We start from the raw sequence: 23,990 nt of genomic DNA on the forward strand, positions 1-23,990 counted from the left end.
CCAAGGACATCTCCACCAGATCTTTTTCTTATGGCACGTTCCCATTAGTATGAAATCTTTAGAGGAATGGAAGGTTGAATCCTACAAGTTCTATTACTTTTCTGTATTTGTTAGGATGAGAATGCTTCTTGTGCTGGATTTCTTACAAAGCAGGTGACCTGGAACACTTTGTGTCCCCACTCCTCTTCACTACAGTAGCCTTAATATTCAGCCTTTATTTTCCTGCAGTTTCTTCCAGTGTGGTATGCCCAGAGCTTTTTAAAAACATGCTTCTTGAGCAACTCATATGCCCAGGACTGGGCAGTTGCCTCTTGCCAAGCAGATTGCCAAAGTGCCGAATTACCCCTGCCTTCTCCTTATTGAGGCATTAATAGCTTCTCCTCTTTCTCTCCTGTCTTAATGTCTTTGTAAGCCTTTGCTGCTTGGTCAGATTTGGTTCCAATTAGAGAGAAGCTAATTTAGAGAGGAGTATCTCACAGATGGGTGGGCAGCGTGGTTGTAAAAGTTCCATTTCTCTAGGAAACCAAGCAAAAAATTTGCTAAGCTGGTTGCAAGTTGGTTCAACTATTTGTCAAAATGCTGCAAGGTCATTGAGCAGCTTTTTGTGGATCGCTCCAAAGGTTGGAGCAAAAATAGGAGCAGGTAAGATGTTCCTTGGGGCTGGGAAAGAAAAAGAAGAAAGTCAGAAAAATATTTCCATCAGCACTGGTCAGTGATGCTTTGAACATGTTTGAATGTGGCAATGGCAGCGGGGTCGGTGTTGGCAGACGTGGTACATGTGGCACCAGGAGTGTTGCAGACCTCTCTGGTTTGCGGGACAGGAGTTAAACCGTGTTGTGCATGGCCAGTTCTGCTTGCAGGATGTGGGGAATGGCAGAGGGAAGGCTCGATCTCCAAACTGCCACAGTAGGGTGATGGTCCCCATGAGCTGGGGCTCAGCAGCTCACAGGTGTCTTTCCTGGAATCGGAGAAAATGAAATTCAAACAGGATTTGTCAAGGTATTGCTCAGTGGGCATATTGGAGATGTGTGGGAGATGGAGAAGACCACGAGGAGAGCAAACAGCGTAGCATCAAAAATATCTGAATCTATTACCAATTTCTCCTCTTAAATAGTGACTGCCACTCACGCGTCCCCATGCAGGAGTCACATTCCCATGACCAAAGAAGTGTCAACATTTTAAAAGTGGTTTCCAGAGCATAAGCTGTTGAGCTCGAAAGCCCTCCGAGTGACTTATCTCAGACTAAGAACCAGAAAATAACTTTCCCAAACCTGCCAATTCCTAGTGAGGTGAGAACCATGGCACTAATGGTCCACTAATGGACCATGGTCTAGTTGACATGGTTGTGTCAGGGCAATGGTTGGACTCGATGATCCCAGAGGGCTCTTCCAACCTCATTGATTCTGTGATTGTGATTCTGTGAACCTCCGAGGCGAGGTCCCCGCTCACGAGAAGTGGAGTGACGCTCTTGAAAGCTGCAGCCGCATCCAAGCAGCCTGGCAGCACTTCTTGACAGCCCCAAATTCACTCCAGGTATCTCTTTCCACATCAGCATCACAGGGAGCAGGTGAGTCAGACATGAGGCTTCCTCGCCAGCTCTGGGAGCTGCAGGAGAGCGTAATTCTTCTGCATCTAGTTCCACATGTTGGAGATTATTACAGTTCAGCAAAAATGGGTTTCATTAAAGTTAAAATCAGGCATATGAAAGTCTCATTTAAATAAGAAGTGATTTAGAGTTGTAACTTCCGTTTAAAGTGCATCTCCCATCATTTATTTTTTATACTACACCACAGTCGCTGTTTAAATTATTAAAAGCAAGAAGTAAAAGGCTTCTCAGGAGATAGAAATGGATTAGATTAAAATTAATCTGACATAATCCTTTCTCTAAAACTGCTGATTCAGTGCGTGCACAAGTTTATCAGCATATTTGAGGATAAGGGAGAAGGATGAATTCTTCCATGATTTGGGAATGCTTTGGCTTGGTATTTCTGACAGCACAGAGAACACGCGGTGCTGTTTTAATTGAGAAATTTGTAAAATTCCAGATATTTCCACTAGCAGAAACGCCAGGCTCATTTTAGATTTACACTGATTTAAGCACCTGGGTTGGTGTATGTGATCTGCCTCGTTGCAGCAGGGGTGGGCTGTGTGAGCAGGAGTCGCAGAACAGGGTCGCAGTCAAGAGCAGACTTTGGCACAGACTTTCAGACCCAAATTTTCCATGGGCATACGTCATTTATCACCTTGAGTGTTGGCACCGCTGCAAGCTTCCTACCACCCACCTACCATTACCCATTCGTGCCCCAGCTGGGCTGTAACAGACAGGCAGTGAGGTGGGACATCTGGAGAACTAGAAGGCTCAACTCTGCAGTAAAGACCTTGGAAATACCGAAATAATAAGGAACATGACATTAATGGATTTTTTTATTTATCAGTGGCAGCTCTTGACATCTTTAAAAAGAAATAATCTGCGAGCTAGTCATGTGGGTTATTTGCCTGTTCGGTTGCAGTCACCACTAAATGAAGATTGAAATGGTATTGAAGGGGGTAGAGCTGGCAGGGGCTGGCTAAAGAGGAGCAAAATCTGTCGCCTGACAGAATGCAGTCAATAGGCATTTATCGGAAGTTGTAGCATCTTGTGATCTCTTTATAAAATAAATTAGAGATCTGAGTCTAGCTGCCAGGCTCTGCTAACCACGTTGCCACCACCCTTACCCTCCAGACCCCACTTCAGCTGGCCTCTGCAGACAGAGCTCTCGGAAGGGACCAGGGAGGCTGGTCTACTTCCAGCTCCCTTGAGACGGTCAGAGCAGATCGTGTGGTGGTGTCACAAACGCGGCGTTGATGTATCTGCACTTTGCAATCAAATTTGGGTTTCCAGATCCCTAATGCATACGCTGCTTTGTGTAGGGCAGGAGTCCTGGCTGCAGGAGCACTCCTTCCTACAGGGTGACGTTTTGTTGTTGGAACATAAAGGGAGGTATTGGTGTTGGCACTTTCTGTTGCATGATACATATGTCTAAATGCGCAACAGTGATGTTCTTTTCAGCTGGTACATATCAAAACACTGTTTATCTATCAAATACGTGAGCAGAATGGTTTTTCCCCATGTACTACACGCAGGTGCCACAGCATCATGCAGCAGTGCCTGTCTGTGCAGAGATCTCCCCTAAAGGACATCCCACCCGCACTGCTTGGCCAGACAATTCAACCTTGGAGTTGATCATAATATTAATTCACTGCAGAAAGAAAATTCTCCACAACCAACTTCCTTTTTTTTTTTAAAGGTTTGATTTAATCTCTTATAGCTACAGTAAGAGGCTGATCAAAGGTAGTGAAAGCTGGTATTAAAGGATTAGCTGGGTCACATTGAAATATTGTTTAAAAGAAGCCCAGGGACCATTAGCTTTACTGAAGCAAGTGCACCAAAAAAAAAAAAACCACCAAGATTTCTAGGCTAACTATCTCTGACTTTAAACAGAAAACAAACTGATGGATTAGATCTGTGAGTCATTCCTTGAGGTGATATGTGTAGCACTTTGCGTAGAACAAGCCTGGAAAATATAAGCAACAATTGAATCTCATACAGCACAAACAGAGTGCAGAATTAAAAAATCAGTGTAAGCATCATTTTTGCACGTGTCCAGCTCACAGCGTATTTATTGTCATTTGATGTTTGCCCGTCAGTAATTAGCAGCTTCAGTCCAGCCCCCTTTATCTTTTTTTTCTGACTGATCTCTCCTCTCTCTCCTTTCCATTTGCTGCTGACAGGATCTGCCATGGAGGTGCTTTATCTCTGGCTGTCAGGTGAAGAGGAGTGTTTCTTTGGAGGGGTGTTGATGCCACTCTGTGGACCATATCAAGCTATTATTCTTTTTTACCATAATTTCCTCATTGAAATCAACTTGTAAACAGAGAGAGCATCGTACAGATCTATACATTGTCCAGCAGGAAAAGCTGTGAAATCATCTAGGCTTGAATTGTGTGTCACAGGAGACCAAGCATGCCTCTTCTGGCTTCTTAGAAGTATGGTGCTGCATGATTAGTAGGGGTAAATGTTGTAGCAAATATCTAGCTCTCTACCCACTTGTGAGTGCTTTCTGCATTGTTGCTCTTCTTTAAGGTTGGCTTGGTGTCGTTACGTGGCACGGGACGTTGCATGCTCAGTAGGGTTTTTCTGTAATCTTTATTTCACCGTGAATCAACTGCCATGACTACCTGTGGGTACTCCTTTCTGCTGGGGGGGTGGTGTTTCATTCCAGGGTTGCCCATCAGATAATTTCCCATTCTGTAGCAGAAATAAGCTTCCAATTCGTAATTTCCTTCCTCAGTGGACCAGTGTCTCTCTTGGTGGGCCCAGCAACCCAACTTTTCGAGTGTCCAGAGTATCATCGTTGGTTGGTGCAGTTCCAGGTTGCATCTCCATTGGGAAGGGGGGGACTGGCCCTTCCCACAGAGCCTGGTCAAAGAGCAACTGGGTCACTACTGGGTTGAGCCTAACTCCAAAAACTTAAGTTTAAACCAGAGTTGCAGGAAACTGAGTAGCATCAAATCTAATCCTGGGCAAGGTTCACCAGTTTCAGTAAACACCAGACCTGATTCCCCAAAGGTATCGTAAGCCCTTTTGCCCAATACAGATTGTGTTGGTTTGTGGGTTTTCTTTTCAGGCAAGACCAGGCTGAGCTGTAAATTTCTATAAGACAGTTTATGAAGTTTTTCAGATAAAAAAAAGCATATAGTTTCTACCTGCCAGCCTGCACCTAGATCGGTGGGGCTGCAGGAGGGTGTCTGCTGCCTATCAGACATTTTTGAAATAGGTTTGTGTATTTAACTGTAGTAAATACAACCACACGGGACTCTCCGTCTCATAACATTTTCCATTCAGTCATCGATAAAGGCTGCTGTTGATTTTTCTCCTTGAGGGAACTTCAAGTTAAAAATTAGTCAAAATCCCCAACGGCACAGTGCAGGAGTCATTAATGTTCCTGGTGCCACGGCAGCTGGAGTAGCCAGCCATTGAGTGGGGCTGGAAGCTGTTTGTGAGAGATAAGCCGGGTCAATTGTGTACAGCCATCAAATATTTAACTATTTTGGACATACAGAAAAATGGAGATGAAGCAGATACAGCTGATTATTGATTAGGCTTCAGGTAATGAAGACCTCTCACCTTTCTAATTACCCATATGTGAAGCTCTACATACTGGGTGAGTGTGGAGAGGAGGGGCTGGGAAGGAACCACAGCCCTGCACGCCTTGCAAATTGCTGTGAGGTTGAGTCTGACACAGGACTTGGCTGATTTGTAAGTTTTCCTCATTCTCACACGCTTCTGACTCATGAATGCACGTGCCATCAGTTTGTACATTTGTGTTGTGAGCACATTTAGAGCAGCAAACTGCGATAGGCGGCGTTGGAAATGGCATCCATTGCTTGTATTTTTGTGCACGTATGTAGACAGGTGTATCTAGGTTGTCTGTTACCATAAACCAGCACTGACAAACACGTGGGCACAGTTACATTTACAAGAATAATTATCCCCCCCCAAGTAAAGGGGGACACTTGCAGTTGCCGTTAGCCGTGGTTGGGCGATGCCAGCCATGCAGCCTGCGGTATGGTCCTGCTCCCCGCTGGTGTGTGTTGCACCCTGTTAGACTGGATCGACAGTTGTGCACTGTTGTGTACAGAGGTGTCATAGTTACCATAGTTATCATGCCTCGGGTTGGAGAGATGACCTCTCAAAGTCTGTTTGTTGCCTTCCATGGTTTCATGTCTTCATGACGATTCCCATCATCACCATATCACCATTGGCAACAGTGACTAGTGCCACTTTCATGCTGTTCCAAGTTAAATTCTGCAAACTGATTCACACCTTTCCAACCAAAACAATTCTATGATTCTATAAGGAAGGATGAAGAGCATGTGCTTTTTTCCTGTCCCACCTGGCAAGGACAGCACACTTCTTTGTGGACAAACAGTTGACAGGCTCGCTGCTGAGTAACTGTGTCGCCAAGTTTAGCACAGATGAGGGTTCATCCAAAAATGTATTATTAACTTTAGATTAATCTTGTTCATTATTCATTATTCTTCTTATTCAAACCTGCATTCGAGGCACAGAAGCTGTGGTGTGATGTAGCTGGGCTGCTCTGTGTGATGGAGAGGGCAGAGCATGGAGTCAAGGGAAGAATTACCGAGTGATGTTTGCATCCAGGTTGACTCCTTTAAATTATTTAGCAGTTATTTAAGAAGAGAAGGTAAAAAATTGATCCAAAGTGCTAGCAGGGCAATGAAATGGTCTGTAGGCCCACAGAAAATGTGTACAGTACATAATTCATGTAGCTTTACTATTAAAATAAAACCATGAAAGAGAAAAATGGCCAAAAGCTCCAGAAACCGCAGTGCAGTTGCCAGCAGACAACTGGTATGGGTGGAGAGGAGCCTTGGGGCTTAGGGTAGGGCCACGTACATGATATATTGAGCCAGGGATTCGTCTTTCCCTGATAATCCTCTTTCCTCTTCCCCAGTGCACTCTCAGACAGCATGTTGAGGTGCATCGAGCCTCCTTTCCAGCTCGTGTGATGTTATTCATGGGGCTACAGATGCTGATTGCTTAATCGAATGGCAGCGAAATTTGAAATTATGAATGTCCCCTCCAAGCAGTCAGCAGAATTTAGTAAGCAGGGTGAGAACACAGAGTGAATTCACAGGACGCTCATCAGATAATCAGTTATGCTTTATCATTGCCCAAATTTACTGTAACCATCAAAACACCCTGTTACCACTTAAGAGAAATTTGAACACTAAGGAGTGCAATCAGAGCAAAAAAAAAAATAAGACTACAAATTATTCACCAAAAATGGGTCTTTTATGAAGTTTATACAACATTGCTGTTGACACAGACATTACCTCCGCAAGCCCATCACACGAAATGCTGCACTACTGCAATGATAGTTTGGGCTGCTTGGGACTATTTTGAAGGGAGGGGTTTCCTTAATTTCATAGTTGTTTCTTGCCACGTGTAATGAACCAGAATTTTTGTACATCAAGACTTACAGGAAACGCTTCAAATCTTTTGTTTCACACTGAAAAACAGTTCCTGCCTGTCCGACTTGAGTGACATAGTAGGTGATAATATAGAAATTATGGGAATCATTAAAGATTGGATTAATCTCTGTAACTTTCAGTAATGCCTATAAAAAAAATAGTGTATTGTACCACACTGTTCTTATTAAAAATGATGAATGATCCCCATTTTTTGGCTAATACTAATTTCAAAATTTCATTCTTCTATTCAGCTTTACGGTTACCGTAATCTTGATGTTTTAATAGCTTTTCCCATAATAGCTACAGAGACCTTTTTAAGTGGCAGCCCTGACTCTATGCAAGAGACTTCAAATAAAAAAAAAAAAAATCAAGAAAAGAGTTTCTTGTACTAGAAGGCAAAGACCAAACAGTATGCACGTGACAAGGCAGAAGACCAGAGAACATTATTTTGGCAAACCATATGGTCTAATTATAATAATTACTCATAGCAGAATTTCTGCTTGGCTTTCAGTAACACTTTTTTCACCACTTGCTGTCATTTAGAGAAAGTTTAAGATTCACAGTGTCTTTAGCTTGCTTTCCTGTCTTGAGCAGAGAGTATTCTGGGGGCAGCACGGGAGAGACGCACGCTTTAGTAGAGTGTATCACCGAATGCTTTAGAATAATGACGGGATCTGAACGTGATCAGGAAAAGTGGACCCAGGAGGGCTGTGTGCTTTGCTGAGGAAAAAAAAAACAACAACAGAGAAAAACCATACAGAATACAGAATCAATGAGGTTGGAAGAGACCTCTGGGATCATCGAGTCCAACCATTGCCCTGAAGCCACCCTGTCAACTAGACCAGGGCACTAAGTGCCATGTCCAGGCTTTTCTTAAACCCCTCCAGAGATGGTGACTCCACCACCTCCCTGGGCAGCCCCTTCCCATGGCTAATGACCCTTGCTGAGAAGAAATGCTTCCTAATGTCCAACGTGAACCTCCCCTGGCGAAGCCTGAGGCTGTGTCCTCTTGTCCTATCGCTGGTTGCCTGGGAGAAGAGGCCGACTCCCACTGCGCTACAACCTCCCTTCAGGTAGTTGTAGACTGCACTAAGGTCACCTCTGAGCCTCCTCTTCTCCAGGCTAAACACCCCCAGCTCCCTCAGCAAGGCAAAGTGATGCAACTTCTACTTGGCACTTCTCATTTCACCCGGGGTGGGTGAAGACGATGGGCTCTGCCACAGCAACCCGGCGTGCTCAGCACCCCAGAACCATTTCTTTTTTTTTTGGGAAAAGGTAATAAAATCAAAAAGGCATATCTTAAATGTTCTAAATCTATATTCAAGTGGCTTGAAAAATTAATTTCCTTTTTAATTGCTAAAGTTGATGGTAACTGCTGGCTGCTCTGAATTTTGTTAAACCATGATAAGTAGCCACGCAAGTGGCAGAGGCCTGGGTTCTATTCTTAAATATTCATTGATATCTGTATGTGATACAGGGTACGTGTTTGTGGTTAGGACACTTGGCCCTGAAACACAGAGGCATCAGGGCTCACTGGAGCGCATGGGGGAGCAACTGGTGTGAGATAACTTCTGAAAGGGATAAAAGGAGCGAAGAAAAAGGCTGCTGGCTGCTTTTTTGGTATTGCTGCCACACGTGCTTAAGTAAAATGAGTTTGCAAATAGCAACTTGAGTTAAAAGGCTGTCGGTGGAGCTTTGAATCAAGACTGTTCCTGTCTGATGTTGCATAGATGGATGTTTGAGGCACATAGCCTGCCTGCCACGTACTGTCTGTTATGTTCTCCTGCCGATCACTAGCCCGGAGACATAAATATTAATGGTAAGTGTCCTGTGTTATCTCTGGGTGACTGAGCTGCTCCTGAAAGCCTCTGCTGCAGTGGCAGGGGAGGGAGCATGGAGAAGAGGTTAATGGTGTGCTGGTGGGCAGCGGGCTTTCCTGCCACGCGTCTGATCTGGGAGGGATTCGCAGCTCGGTGCGTTTGTGCCCATCGCTTCCCCCGTCCGTCCTGGCCAAAGTCAAATGAAGCTTCTGCTGTCACGCCTGTGTGCTCTCCACCTTAACTCCACTGCTCTTCATGAGCCCAAATGTTCCGTAGGCTCCTTTGCAACAGGTGAGTGATGTTAACTCATTTAGGACACTCTTCCCTGTCCCCGTTGTCTTTTCTCTGGACCAGTAGAGCACATACCGAGCAACTTGGCACCTTGGGCACAGAAACTTGTGTTCTTTTGGCAAAAATAAATCCATTTTCCTTCTTCTAGCATGTGCCTGTGGTGGTAGTTTGGGTCTTCCAAGTACGTGTCAGAGTGGATTTGTGTAGGTGAAAAATGCTCTCTGTGTAGTTGGTAGAGCAAGATTTAGGGTTGAATGTCTTCCATCTGGTGATGGCTCAGTCCAGGGTGATAGATCATCTGTATCAAAAATGTACAAGTGACTTCTCCATCCTCCTGTCCTTGCTGATAATCATTACAGAAATGAAGATTTGCCACTCAAAAATCTTCACCTCATTCTCATCTATTGTGGAAATCCAGGCCATGAGGACCATAAAGAAAAGGATAGTACGAAAGAGTGATACAGGTCTTTGCAGTGGATAACCAGGCAGGTGCTCTGCTGCTGGCGGTGGGGTGGCAGCTGAGTCTGTGCTGGTCTTTAAAAGCAGCAAACAGGGGTCAGAAATCTTTGGATAATGTTCTGTGTTCGAGAGACCTACTTGAATGTGCTTTAAAGGGGAAATTAAAAGCATTGTAAATGAGGCAAAATTACGTGAAAAGGGCCCCGAATTAGAAAGGAGAAGTTTGTAATAAATTCCTCAAGGATGTGGAATCTAACGTGTAATTAGAGAACCACGAATTGCCCGTTACTGCTCGTTCTTTGTACTGAAAGACTCGGTGTCTGTGACTCCGGTAAAGGGTTCAGTCGGTCGCAGTCACCAGGAGCCAGCTCAGGCTGTATTTTAAGTGTCTGTTTACACAGTTGTTACAAATTGCCTATGGGATGTGAACTGTCTATCGCTTCCAGAGCAATTAGTGTGTGAAACCTTATCAAAAGAAATCCGTCAAGTTTGAAAAGCCATAAATATTGCACTAGGATCTCTAAAGAAATCAAAGGGAGCTTGATATAGTATTTATTTACGTGTTGCTACACAAGCAAATGCACTTACAGATGCTCCAGTCTGTGTTATTCTCTGTGCTCTATATTCCATTAGTCCCGTGGTATTTGAGAGAGAGAATTATCCAGTTGTTTTATTTCTGTGTAATTCGGGCCGTTCTGTTTTTCTGGACAATGATTTACTGTAAGGAAAGGAAGGCAGCAGAGATTTTAAACCAGATCCTTCATTATGTTCCTCAGTTTTATGTAGCCAAATTAATAGAGCTTGAAGATGGCTTTTGGGGAGATTTTGGTGTTTTGCACTGTAGAAATAACCCTCCTGCCTTGGGTTCCTCTGTGTGGAGGACTCCCAGAGCATCACCGTTTTGGTGCTCTCTTTGATCAGACCTCTTTGCTATTACACAACTTCACATTTGCTTTCTGCTCTCCTGTGGCCTCCTTACCCAGGGTTTCCAACCTGGCACTAGGCTCAAGTGACACAAATACTCAGGATTTCTAACTAAGGCAGAGGCTAGGAAAAGCGACTACAACGATTAGGAGATTGAAAAGCCTGTCTTGAAAATGAAGGCAGAAGGGCTCTTGATGGCTCTCACCAGCGAAGAGGCAAGAACTCTTTAAGCTAAAGGCATCATTAGCCCAGAAGCACATAACTATAGACCAGTAATGAAAATATTTAACCTGGAAATTAGAGGTTTCTTAGCAATTAAAGTAATACCAACTTAGAACAGAAGAGTAGGAGCCAAAAACCTTGCAGCTTCTAGGGTGTATTTATGAACGGGACTACGTAACCTCCAGGGGAAGGATAGGGTGGGACAGGGATTGTTGATCCAGAAAGACCCTCGCAGTTCTGTGTTGTTCTGAGGAACGTGTGGTCAATTCACCAGTCCACGGTCCCTGCAAAATGTTGTTGTGTTGCAGAGCTCGGGGGACTTTGGTGGGAACCTGCTGTGTGAAGTCACTCAAATTTAAATGCCTCTGTGCATTCCAGGGCAGTGATGTTTGTTTGCCTATTGCTGGATGCTTCTGGAGGAACAAGATAATTGTTCACCAAGAGTAAATTTAAAAAAAACCATAACTACTTGCAGAAAATAATAACCCAGCTCAGAAGTGGTACCTTGTTTGCTCTGAGTATCCTCTTGACATCAGCATGAGGTTACTTATAATTAGATGCACATGTGTAAATATGATGATTAGATATTCCCACATAAACATAATTATCATATCTTCCTAAAAGTCTAAGCAGGCATTTTATAATCCTTTTGTTAAAAATAAATAAATAAAAGCCAACTGTCTGTATTCAGCCTCTCATATAAGTAAACAGTGGAACATGAGGGCAGAATGTATTTTTGAAAGTACCTAATGATATTTGAGGTCAATTACAGTTATGACTCATTAGAGTATTAAACTAAGAATATGCTTTTTAGTATAAGTAGTGTGGGATCTACAGCAATCTTGTATTCACTTTAATTCTTCAAGCATTTTCAGGGTGTTTAGGCATTAGTCTTAGGCAAATATAATCGGGTTATTGCATTAACCTCACTTACAAACTCCGCAGCCACTTGCGGCATCTCTCTCACTTAGTTTTTTATTGCTCAAATAACTGCCAAATATGTCTTATAAAACACAGAGTACTGTCTAATTAGTCATATAGAAGATTACACCTGCCTAATTTAGTGTTCAGGTTTTTGCCGATTCAGAAATTCCAAAGGGATAAAACATAGAGTGTGTGATAACACAGCTCAGCAGATCCTCCTCCAAACTGGCTTTAAAGGAAGAAAAAACCTAGTAAGAAAGAATAAAAGAAAAGTCATGAGTCAGGCTGAAATGTTCATGACAAAAAGGTGAGATTCTTGTAAAATGCATTATATTCTGGCTTGGAGGAACTTGAAGGAGCAACAAGAACATTAGATCCATGTGCAGGCTCAGAAGTGTCACAGTTGGAAATTTATATTTGCAGCCAGAAAGATGAGAACTTGCAAAATGTTAGCGTTTTTATCACTTCAGGGGCTGTGATATATCCCATTTCCCTAACCCGAGGGGACAGGGAGAAAATAATTTCTGGGGCTCCAGCTCTGCCGTGGGATGGAGCCCAGCACCAGGCTGTGCTCCGTGAGGATGCTGTCACTGACGCTGGCGGTACCTTGTGCTTCCAGAGCTCACCTACGCGTGGATCTTCAACGAGTACCCGACCTTCGTACACCAGGACAACCGCCGCTTCGTTTCGCAAGAGACTGGGAATTTGTACATCGCGAAGGTGGAAGCTTCGGACGTGGGCAACTACACGTGCGTGGTGACGAACACGGTGACCAACAGCAGGGTCCTGGGTCCCCCCACCCCGCTCATCCTCCGGAACGACGGTAGGACTTCGAGGAGAGGGGCTGGGGTTTGGAGAGTTTGTTTTGTTTTCTTCAACTGGCTGTCACCCAGAAATTAAGAAATGGCCTGAAATATTTTTATCAGAGTAACAGGAGAGATTTTCCCCTTCACAGAGATTCAGTGAGGCTGGAGACATCTGCTTTAGCTGCGGTTCAAAGTCATAGCCAGGGGTGGGGTTTATGATGCTGTGGTCAAGGTTGTTCTTCCCACCACTGGCACAACTCTCAGTATCAGGCAATAATTATAAAAGGAAAACCTGGTGATGCTTGGCCAAAGACATGAAATAAAATAGATTTTAGAGTTTGGATGTACTAGTTTTGCTCATTATATGCTGCCCAGAAGTGAACAAAAGCACTTTGTTGTTTCGGTAACTGTTAGCTCAGGCTCTATTTCCCAGCAGAATTAGTGCTATTCTTAGTAGTCTGTGGAATAATACAAAAAAGTGAGAAGAAACCAAAAGAAGATTTCTAAATTGATACAGGCAATTGATTTGTATCTTCGTCATTTTTGAGTAGATAAGAAAAATAAATTTGCATGTTAATTTGCAATTAAAATTAATTAAAATTTAGCTGTTTAAAGGATAACAGTTAGGACGTTTGTTCCAGAAATAGAAACGCATTTTTAGAAACAAATTCTAGAAGAAGATTCATTGTCACCTGTGTTTGACAAAAGTTCCTGCTTGCAAAGGACGGGCTCGTTGCTGCCAGGCTCCTGCACGTTAACGGGGCTCCTGCGGACGGGGAGCTGGGAAATGTTGTTGGTACTGGGAGAGCGTTGGTGGGTGGGCTGGGAGGGGAGAAGGCGGCTGCTTTCCAGGTCTGTGCTCTCCGTCACAGGGAGCCTGCGTTTCTGTGCAGAGTCTGAGTCCAGAGTAAGTCATCTAATGTGTGAAAGAGGAACATTTAGATTTATGTCACACTAACATTTTCACTGTTGAAGAAGAAATATTTTTAAGTAGTACATCAACGGGACTTTTATGCAAACCTTACCTGGCTGAAAGAGCTTCCATTTATCACAGTCCAGCTCGATGTTCCAGGATGGGGCTGGTGCTGGGGTGGTTGCTGGGTGGCCGGGCTGGGAAGTGCCTCGCCAGGGGCTGCACCCCAGCGCCTCGCTCCTCCGTGCACCCCGCTTTATTTACAGGGACCCATTGCCTTCCTGAGGTGCTTCACAGGAGTGTTCTCCCGTTCCTTTGAAGTGTGCTCTGCTGTTCATTAAAGATATGAAACTTTAATTGAACCTCTGAGGGGCTGGGGAATATATTCCTGAGTTAAACAAGAAAGGTGCTGTTGTGTCCATAGGGCCAAAGATGGCTGCACTTGAAAGCTGAGTGTGGGCTAAACGTGTATTTTAAAGCAGGTTTGCACTGGTGTTACAGGCCAGCTTCATTTTAAAAATCAGCAGGTCTCAATTTTTCATTCCACGTAGAGTAACCCTACAAAATCCAAATATAACACACTATCACACTTGAAAAGAGAAATTATATATGTTGCTTCAGAAGTGTGAACAACAGAAGCGAGTAAAATGGGAGGCACATCATCTTTCCACTGGCAAATGTGTCTTGATTATCTTTGTATTCATATCTGACATGTCCAGTATATCTTAATGTATGTGACATGCTATTTTCTTTACATCACTTTATCATTAAATTAGTAGGCTTGGAGGCTAGCTCATCAACAGTTAATGTTTCAGTTCTGTTTAATTTCAATTAGTGAGTTAAGTGGAAAGAAATTCATAATGTACCTCTCCCAGTTGATTTACCTGTACTGAGCTGCTCAGTTTCTAAGTTGTTGTCTGGGTGGCTTCATATTGAAATACTTTTTGTGAATTCTGAAAAAATCCAGGTACTTTACAACAAACTAGTTGTGAAATTTCTGTTGTTCTCAAAAATCAAAGTTATTTTTAAACTGCAAAACATTTTTGCTGTCATGCAGAATTAATTATGGGTCCCTGTAGTTGATACGTAGCCCCGTTACTTTGAAATAAACAAATGGTGGAGTAAGATACTATCCGAAAGGAATGCGGGTCACATAGAGCTAAGAATAGTGCCTATATTTCTTTTTTTAATTATTTCACACTGAGTTAAGAGGGGAAAAAGGGAAGACTCTCTCCTTTTGTGCTGATGATAATCTCTCACTCAAAAACTTTAAAAATTCCCAATTCTGCAGCTGTCGGAAGAAAACAGAGTTCAGATGCTCACAGTCTGCCTGACCCTATGCTGGTTTGCTATCAAGAATTCCAGTTGTTTTAACAGAAATATGTATGAATTACGTGGTGGATGTTCTTCCTGTAGCCAATGGTCAAACTGCTCATCGAGCTCCTGAACAGCCCCCGGAGCAGCTGGGCGTGCGGGACGGCACGGCTGGGCTGAAACCTCGCCCGCGAGAACCCCCAGGGTTATTTTCACATTTCTTCTTCAATTTATGGCAGTAATTTTTCTAGACTCAGCCATGAATCATTTAGGCTTTTTACGCTCAATACCTGCCGTCTTCGTTGGGGTTATTTCACTTGGATGTAACCATCCTGGAAAAACAGCTTTGCAGCATGTTTTTTCAAGCGCCGCTTGCTTTACAACGCCGGGCTTTTGAGCTGTAATCTGTGAAAGGAAAAGATCCGGGCGTAGGGGATGAAATCAGATCCTGCAGGCAGATTGCCTTCCCCACCTGGGCCTTTTGTGCTTCGCTTTTGCGTGGTTTCAGCTGCGAGGCTCTGGAGTTACAGATCCCCTGGTGTCGTTTGCTTTGTGTAACCAGCGGCACACGCTCTTGCTGACAGAGCTGGGGTTCCTTCCCTGGAAGCAGAAGGTGCCTCTCATCCCGTTAGTTATCCTCAGGCAGCTTTTCCTCCTTGGAGAGATAAACATCATAGAGGGTTGTGGGATGGTGGTAGGAAGAGACCGTGCCGAGGCAGCTGTCGTGATCAGTGTGAGCTCAACCTCAGCTTCCGTGGACAGAGGTTATCTGGCGATGATAAATACAGGGTACAAAGTACCAGGGTGTGCTGGGAAAAGGATGTTTTTCCACCATCTCTCTTAATTCCCTCCCACAAACGCATGCAGTCACCCCCTATTTAAATATTTTCATGTAGCTGTATGGATTTGTGGTGCGAGGATGCTTGCAGTGCAGGTGGATGAAAGATCTAAAAACAATATCATGTAAGTCCCTGAAACTCCATGTGTATGGTCTGGGACCTGTCCTCCTGAAATGCCCACCCATATTCCAGCACAGGTCTGGGGGAACGACAAGCAGCTCTCCCTTTCACGCAAGTGCTAGTGTGTAAAAGGAAAAAATAGAAGATATTATGGTTTTCTTGATTTCCCAAGGTACTGAGGTTTGGTTTTTGGCTTGGGTTCTGCAAGGATGGGAGTTAGACCTGACGCTACCAGCTGGTACCTCCCATGGCGGAGAAAGGGCTCTCTGCACTATTTTCGTGTTGGGAAATATAAATAGCTAAATGTATATGGCCCCGAGGACTGAGAATGATCCTAAAGCCTGAAGTAAGGTGTCCTCTAGGATTGTAGCACTTATTACAGCTCAGAAGCAAAAGGACTTAAATTTGAAGGCCAGACAAGCCTTCTGGCAGCTCACTGGAAGAGAGGAGGAAGGGGAGCAAACCTGCGACGTTGTCTCCTCCATTTAATATATCATCTGGCTGCCTCATCCCCGTTGAGGCCGCAGTCTCTGCACTGTTCCCCCCTGGAAGGGCAGCGGGTACCCGGGGTGCCATCCCCATCCCCACCGCCACACCTTTGGGACCCTCTGAGCCATCCCAACCCTGCAGTGAACACCAGCCAAAGCCTGTTAGGAGCACCCAGGTGTCGAGAGCGGCTGCTCTTGCAGTACTTTGCTGCTTCTTTTTAAAATGTACTTTGGATTTTTTACATCAGAATTAAAACAGTAATAGTAAGAAAGAACTGAAATAGTCCTGGAATAAAATTACCATCAGCAGCAGCTGTATGGGCCAATTAAACTTTAACATTTCACAGGTGTTGTCAGGAAATGTGTGTCGTCTCCTCAGACAAATTAGCTGCTTCTGAATTCCTGGGACTTTCATCCAAAAGCATGTTTTTAAGCCTTGAAATTGGAAGAAAAATAAGAAAGCCTCTGAAATGCAAACACATAGAGCATCTGATGTGCCCTGACACTGGAAGCGTTCTCCAAGCTACAAACCCGGTGTCTATTTTAGTCTTTTATCTTCTCCCCCATCCCTTCCACCTGCACAGCTAAGTCAGATGTTAAATCACCCAGGAACAGCAGGAAAATGAGGACTGTCTGTGTGGAAATAGTCTTGGATTCAGGGTGGAGATATCTCAGCTGCACTGATGTTTGTGTTTAAGAAAAGGCTGTACATGACACTTAGTGCCCTGGTCTAGTTGACATGGTGGTGTCAGGGCACTGGTTGGACTCGGTGATCTTCAGCCATCTCGAGGAGGGTGATGGAGACCGTGGTTTCTTCAGCATCTTCCAAGGACAGGCAGCTGCCTGAATCTGGTCAGGCTTTCATGGGAAGCATATCCTCAAAAGCTCTTCCTCTGCCAAATTTGCAGTCTTCATTGCAGGACGTGGAAATGTTCTTCTGGGAAAAGATCTCGATAAGTTCTGATATCAGCAAAATGGTGCTGCTACTCCCAAACGTTCACACCCCACCTTCCCCTGGGACACCACTGGGCAGTAGCTGTTCTTGGCTTGGCTGAAGCTCGCCCAGCATGCGTTTAGCACGGAGTCTGGAGAAATTTAGGCAAGATTGCCAAGATTTGGCAAGTTACAATCAGGAGAACAGAGAGGATTTTCCATGATAACTGTGACAGACACTTCCAGACCTTTGGGGCTGCAGCGTTAATGTAACGAGTAGTGTGCCCCGTAATTCTTATATGTATAGTATGTAAATATAGTTTCCTGCTATATGTGCTGGCCAGGACATGGCTGTGGAGAGAGTATTTGTATTGTTAATAAATGCATTTAATTTTGATTACTGATGTTGTGCAGCATCTACTCTTTCTATAACGACTCACCCAAATGTCTCTGCGAACCCGTGCTCCTCATTTCTGTATTCCTCCTGCTGTCTCATTGCTGGGTTTGTGCATTCGTGGGGTCGGATCCAGCCCCGTTCCCCGCCTGCCCCGCGCTTGGCCAACGTCCAGGAGACACCGCGTGGTTGAGGTTTAAACTGCAATCATCAATTAGCTGATAATCACTATTGGTGTAATTATACGTGCTGGTTTTAAGACAGTACAGTGCCTAGAAATGGAGCCGTTTGTCATGAATATAAGGGGCCTTTTTATGTGCGCAAATTTTTAAACACAATTTCATAAAGAGGCTGCTGTGAGACGTGATTTACTGGGGCAGTAAAAATAAAGAAATTACCCGAAGAGTACATGAGCTCTGCGCATCTCAATCCTTGAAGTGAATAGAAGTCTTGATTAGCTCCAGCGCTTTTAAAACTTTTCCTAATGGCTATTTGTTCCGCATTTCATTTTCTCGAAGGTGGTGAACCTCCCTTATTATTGCTTTCCTTATTTCACAAGTTACCTGCAAAAATCCTGAATATTCAAAAGCAAAAAGCAACAGAGCCATGAAGAGATGTTAATCTTTGGCAGATGGTGTGGAGCGCTGGTTCAGATTTTTCTCTGACAGTAAATGGGAAAAGAACCCACACTACACGGCTGTTAGAAACAGGCCATGTTTAAAATGAATGGATTAATTGGGCAAGTAATGATGTATAGAATAGCTCTGTGCTAGCATAGGAACACTTGCGAATTTATTGCAAAAATTCAACCAAGCCTTAGCATCTATTTTATGTTCACAGGGGTGATGGGAGAGTACGAGCCGAAAATAGAAGTGCAGTTCCCAGAAGCTGTTCCATCTGCAAAAGGAACAATGGTGAAACTGGAGTGCTTTGCCTTGGGGAAGTAAGTTTGGATCCATTATTATCACTCCTCCAGCTTGATTGTAGAGTTTGCAAGACTTTGTTAATCCTTCACTTTCCTCAGCAGGAGTTACTTACTGCAAGCATTCGTAATGACAAAGGACTTGGGGAGCAGGGGCTTTGCTCACCAAAAATATAGACTCCCAAGGGAGAGAGAAAAGGTGTAACTTATTTTGTAAAGATGTGTTTGTGCATCTCCTGTTTTGAGGTCTTATGCAACACTTAAAACATCTCTTGTTTCTAAAGCAAACACTGGCAGCGCTTCCAAAATCAAAATGTGGGACTGGTGGGAAAATGGATGTATTGTCAGAGCAGAGCTCAAATTCAACTGTGTTAAAACAGCATTTTAATAATATAGAGTCTCCTGCTTTACACCATTGGCATACATATGTGTATAGATATTTTATATAAGCCACCCATAATAAAATTGCTCCAGATCCTGTGCCAGAGTCATCAGACTGACCATGTCTTCATTGTCCTCAAACATGAAACAGTGTTAAGTTGATCAGAAGACAGGAGCTTATCAGGACAAGACCCATAGCTTCTTTCTGCAAGTCTTATTTTGCTTTCTTTTTCTTATTTAGCCCGGTTCCTACGATCAGCTGGAGGAGAGCAGATGGGAAACAGATACCCAGAAAAGCCAGGAGACACAGATCAAGTGGACTTCTTGAAATCCCAAATTTTCAGCAAGAAGATGCTGGACTGTATGAGTGTGTAGCTGAAAATGTGAGAGGGAAAAATGTGGCACGAGGACAACTGATATTTTATGGTAAGCAGACTGCCTGCTTTCAGGGGGTTTTATTGTATCAAGTGCTCTATGCAGTAAATATTTTGTGAGAAAGTCATTGGGGGGGGGGGTGTATTTTTAGAATTACTTTCTTTTACAAACAGCACACCTCAGAAAGGGTGTAATTTGAAATAAAACCTGTCTGAATGGTGTGTATTAGTTGAGAATCAGAGCAGTTGGAACAAAAGCATGTCACTGGGAGGACATTGGCATGGTGACGTGCAGAAAACACTTGCAAATGGCTCATTTGCCTTCTTGTGGCTGGGAGGGTAAAGCAGGTGTTGTGGTGGAGCATCCTGGTGGTTACAACTTGGCATTTATTATGTGTATGTTGCCTCCGCTTGTGTTAATAAATCTTAATTGCTTATCACCAATTAAGGACTGCTTTCAAGAGGAATCACTGGTTGCACAGCCTGGAAAGTTGGGATTTAACCCTGTTGGAGCAAGAACAAAGTGAAATCTTTCGTGTTAAGGGAAGAATCCGGGGTTGATTCAAACTGGCTTTTATTTTTTTAATTAAAAGATTTGAAGATTTCTCTTTCTGTTCATCAAACAATACATGTTTCTCCTCATTTTTCCCATGTGGACAGTAAATGAAAAGACTCATCAGTTGTACAGTTTTGCTCAACCCACAGCCAAACCTGCCTTCCTTGCGAAGCAGTTAATCAAGCCTTTGGTATACTCCCACCACAGCATATATTAAGTTATAATCTAATTACCGTAATGAATTTACCAGTCTGGATGCCATTCCTGGAGGACTGCAGATCCTACACAAAAGCTGCCACCATGGCTAGTGCTGGGTTTCACTCTCAGGATGGTATTTCAGCAAAGCAGCTCAAGATTTTAGGGGAAGAGGAGTGTCCTCCTCGCTCTTGGTGGTGCTGGGAACTGTCTTTACATCTGCTTTTCTTCATGTAAGCAGAGGAGTTCCCTGTGGAGAGGCGTTACCCAGCCACCTCTGCTGGTTAATGGGTTTAAAGATAATTGCCTAAAATATCATCCTTATTGTCTCGAGCATGATGAGTTACGAGTTTATAAATATTCAGTTTTCAGGGATAGCTTGTGTTTGGCAGCCATTTAGCACTGAAAACAGATCTCTTAAGAAACACTTGCTTTCTGGAAGCTGGGCTCTGGAGTTTCACGTGACTGCAAAGTTTTTCTAGGGAAGGTAACTTACTGTAAACATTTTATACGAAGTTGAAACTGAAAGTCATTTTCCTTAATCATTTTTCTTTCTAAAGCTGAGAAGTGTTATGTCGTTATGGAAATACAGCTGTAATGTTGGCAGAGATTTTCAGATTGGTCTTGGTGGGTGGGGGCTGGCTCCTGCGGACGGGAGCGCTATGGAGGGTGTGATATGGGCGGTCGGACGTGTCCTGGAGATCACAATCTGGCCCTAATGGCGTGACTCCTTTAAACCCAGTTATCATCCTCTCTGCATAGTGTACAACAAAAAAAAGAAGAAAAAGAAATGAAATTCACATTTCCCTGCTCGCTGTAGATAACCCAGCGTCGCCTCCATTGTCAGCGTCTTTCAGTGCTCCTGGAAGCTGTCAGGGAAGGTTGACTTTTGCTGTATTTCATTCTTGTATCAATGTTTATTTTTCCCTCTGTTAGCGTGTCAATGACACTGAAGTTGTTTGACATTCTCGTTGCAGCAGGAAAGGTTAATTAAACATGCAAGATCTGTTCTTCCTCCATTTTCTGTGCTTTGAGCCCCTGCAACAGGCTGTGTTTTATTGCTCTCCAGCAGCATTTGTTCTGAGTGCTGTATGTCCTACTTGATAGATAGACCTACACGACAGAAAACATGTTAATGTTAATGCAATTACAGTGACTTATACCTGTTTCCTTGACTATTATAACTCTGAACGACATATCACTTGTTTTCTTGCCGTAAGTCTCTTGTTCTGGCTGTCGTTCCTAACCAGATACTACGTGCCTCAAATTACCTCTGGAGAACTAGCAAATTAAACTGCAAAACCACTTCTTTTTCACCCTCACTTAGAAGCCATAAACGCACAGAATCACAGAATCAATCAGGTTGGAAGAGCCCTCTGGGATCGAGTCCAACCATTGCCCTGACACCACCATGTCAACTAGACCATGGCACTAAGGGCCATGTCCAGTCTTTTCTTAAACCCCTCCAGAGATGGTGACTCCACCACCTCCCTGGGCAGCCCCTTCCAGTGTCTTAATGACCCTTGCTGAGAAGAAATGCTTCCTAATGTCCAACCTGAACCTCCCCTGGCGAAGCTTGAGGCTGTGTCCTCTTGTCCTATCGCTAGTTGCCTGGGAGAAGAGGCCGACTCCCACTGCGCTACAACCTCCCTTCAGGTAGTTGTAGACTGCACTAAGGTCACCTCTGAGCCTCCTCTTCTCCAAGGAGAAGAGCACGTCACGCTGCGTGCCTGACTTTGCAGCACATTCCCCGCAGACCCCACGCCCTCGTGAGCCAGGCGGGGTCAGTCCCTGTGCCTGAGGCAGGTGAGGTCCCACGGCCAGGACACGTCACTGCCTCGGCGCTGGCTGCGCCCACGGCTCTGCTTCAGGCTCCTGCTTCTCCGTTGAACTCGACAGCTCTGTGTTTTGATCCGCAGCGTTTCGGAAGCACTCCCGTTGACCTGATTCTATTTTTAATCTGGCTGCTCATACATTTTAAATTTGATAACGCTCCACGAGGCTAAAATTTATATTCTGAGCAAAAAGCAATGCCAACAATTTTTTTTTTGGCAGAAGAGCAGTAACCAGGTTACCTTAGCTAGCTAATTTAGAAAGAAATTGCCCTTTCATTCATAAAACCAGCATCAAGGAGATGCTTATTTATTATCATTGTGGATGTTGTTTCATTCATGTGAAGTTTAGATGCCATTTCAGTCAGATCTTCCTTTATCAGACGGTTGCAACCTAAAGGTTGTTCTGAGCATAGAGGCACCAGGCAGATGAGCAAGCACAACAAACTCATAGAGAGTTGTTGTGGCTGCTTATCCCTGGGCTCAACGAGAGCCTCACCACGCCTCTGCAGCTCCACTGACGTGCCTTGGCCGGGTTCTCCCTGCTGACCATCGTTAAAGGTCTCCATATACCACTACACTGGCATATTGCTCTCCTGGAGTTTTTAAAATATGAGTATTTTTTTTTTTATGCAAAGTGTGAAATGAGATGGTTGTGCCAGTGCTTACTCCTTGGGATCCACTTGAGTGTGCATTTAGACCTTCCTATATTGACTCTGTCTGATGAGACAACGCAACATCTTGATATCCCCCACCCCACCAACATGGATAGTTTGAGTAACAGAAAACAGGAAAACCAGCTGCTGGTCAAGGTGATCCCAATATCAGCGTGTTCAGCGGCGCTGCTCCACCGTGCAGGCAGGGCTGCTGTGATGGAGGCTGCAGAACGGCACCACCACCAGGAATGTTTGTCTGCCAGAATCTGACCAAAACCATGCCCTTTGGCATGCGGCTTTCCAGTCAGATCAGCACTGTCTTACAGGGCCTGGAAGAGAGGGGAAGTACCCAAGTACTGAAAGGGCTGGGTTTCGGCCGGCGTGGTTGCGGGTGTTGACTCGGCATCACCTGCGTCGCTCCGGGCTCCTCCAGCATCTCTCTGGCCTAAGCTCACCCCTCCCTGCCCAGCACCTTGCTGGCAAGCCAAGGTGTGGAGGAAAAACTTGCAGTTAAAATGGTTTCTAAAAGTGTCCACGCAGCAGCATCTGCATTAGCAGAGAGATACTTATTTGTAACTAATTACAGTTCTTTGCAGCATTTTGTAAGATATTCAGCAGAAGCCATTTAATTGGCTGGACTGCTTTTCAGATTAAATACTTCTCAAATCAAAGCCCCACCAGGAATTTATGCGGCCCCTTAATTTTGCAGTGAAAAGAGCCCCCCTTTCATCAGTGGACTTGCGTTTTATTTGTGCGTAAGCTACTTTGTGCCACTCTATAAACCAACCTCAAACGTAAATTATGTTCTGCTCTTCATTAGGTTACAGGTCTAAAAAGGACATGTGCATAAGTGGAAAGCAGAGAGTTGCATGTCTCTACTCCATTTAGGCCCCAGATCACAAATAATTTGCTGAAAATTCAAAGCTACTTGAAATAAAATGAGTTTCTGGACTGATAAAAATACAAGAAAATTCACATAAATAGGACAAATATATATTATTATTAATTAAAATTACACGCCTCCCTAGAAAACACAGTTTGCTACGTGTTACGCAGATAAATTACCAATTGATTTCTCACTTTCAAGTCTCTCCGTGTTCATTTTATTTGAAGTTCTCAAATCTTGTCTTGTTTCAGAGTATTGTACCAATTTAACTCTTGGTTAACCACCAGTTAACCACTTGGCAGCAGCCAAATCTGTCCTTCCAGAAAGGGGAGGTTGGCTTGGGAGCAATCTTTGCAGGGCCCAGTCTTGGTTGGTTACACTCACCCTGGGGAAAACCACTGCTCCAAGGGAGGACGTCTTGGCTCCTGCCAGTGGAATGTGTATTTTCTCAGATTTTAGTGCAGGAGAGTGCGACTCTTGAGTTTTGAATAATTTGCTGCCCGAGGGAGGTCTTGCATCCAGAAGTTTCTGCACAGTCTCTGTGTCTTTCTCCTCCACTTTTCTTTTTCCAAGGGATTGCTGGAAACCTGCTTATAGAGAAGTCAATTTTTAAGAGATTCAGAAAAAGTGCTCAAATTATTATAATTTTGCCTTGGAAAAATAGCTCTTCAGCAGGAGAAGCAAAAATAGAAATAGGTATGAG

At 44.0% G+C, this 23,990-nt stretch overlaps 1 protein-coding gene across 1 annotated transcript in view; it reads left to right on the forward strand.

Moving 5' to 3' along the window:
• LOC137668280 (contactin-4) overlaps positions 1-23,990 on the forward strand; it is a 148,884-nt gene that overhangs the window by 59,320 nt on the left and 65,574 nt on the right. The window contains exons 5-7 of the mRNA XM_068409683.1: positions 12,298-12,501; positions 18,326-18,428; positions 19,030-19,214. Coding sequence (XP_068265784.1) covers positions 12,298-12,501; positions 18,326-18,428; positions 19,030-19,214 — 492 coding nt within the window. The remainder of the gene's footprint in view (positions 1-12,297; positions 12,502-18,325; positions 18,429-19,029; positions 19,215-23,990) is intronic.

Source organism: Nyctibius grandis, chromosome 10, assembly GCF_013368605.1.
Source record: "Nyctibius grandis isolate bNycGra1 chromosome 10, bNycGra1.pri, whole genome shotgun sequence".
Classification (NCBI taxonomy): domain Eukaryota; kingdom Metazoa; phylum Chordata; class Aves; order Nyctibiiformes; family Nyctibiidae; genus Nyctibius; species Nyctibius grandis.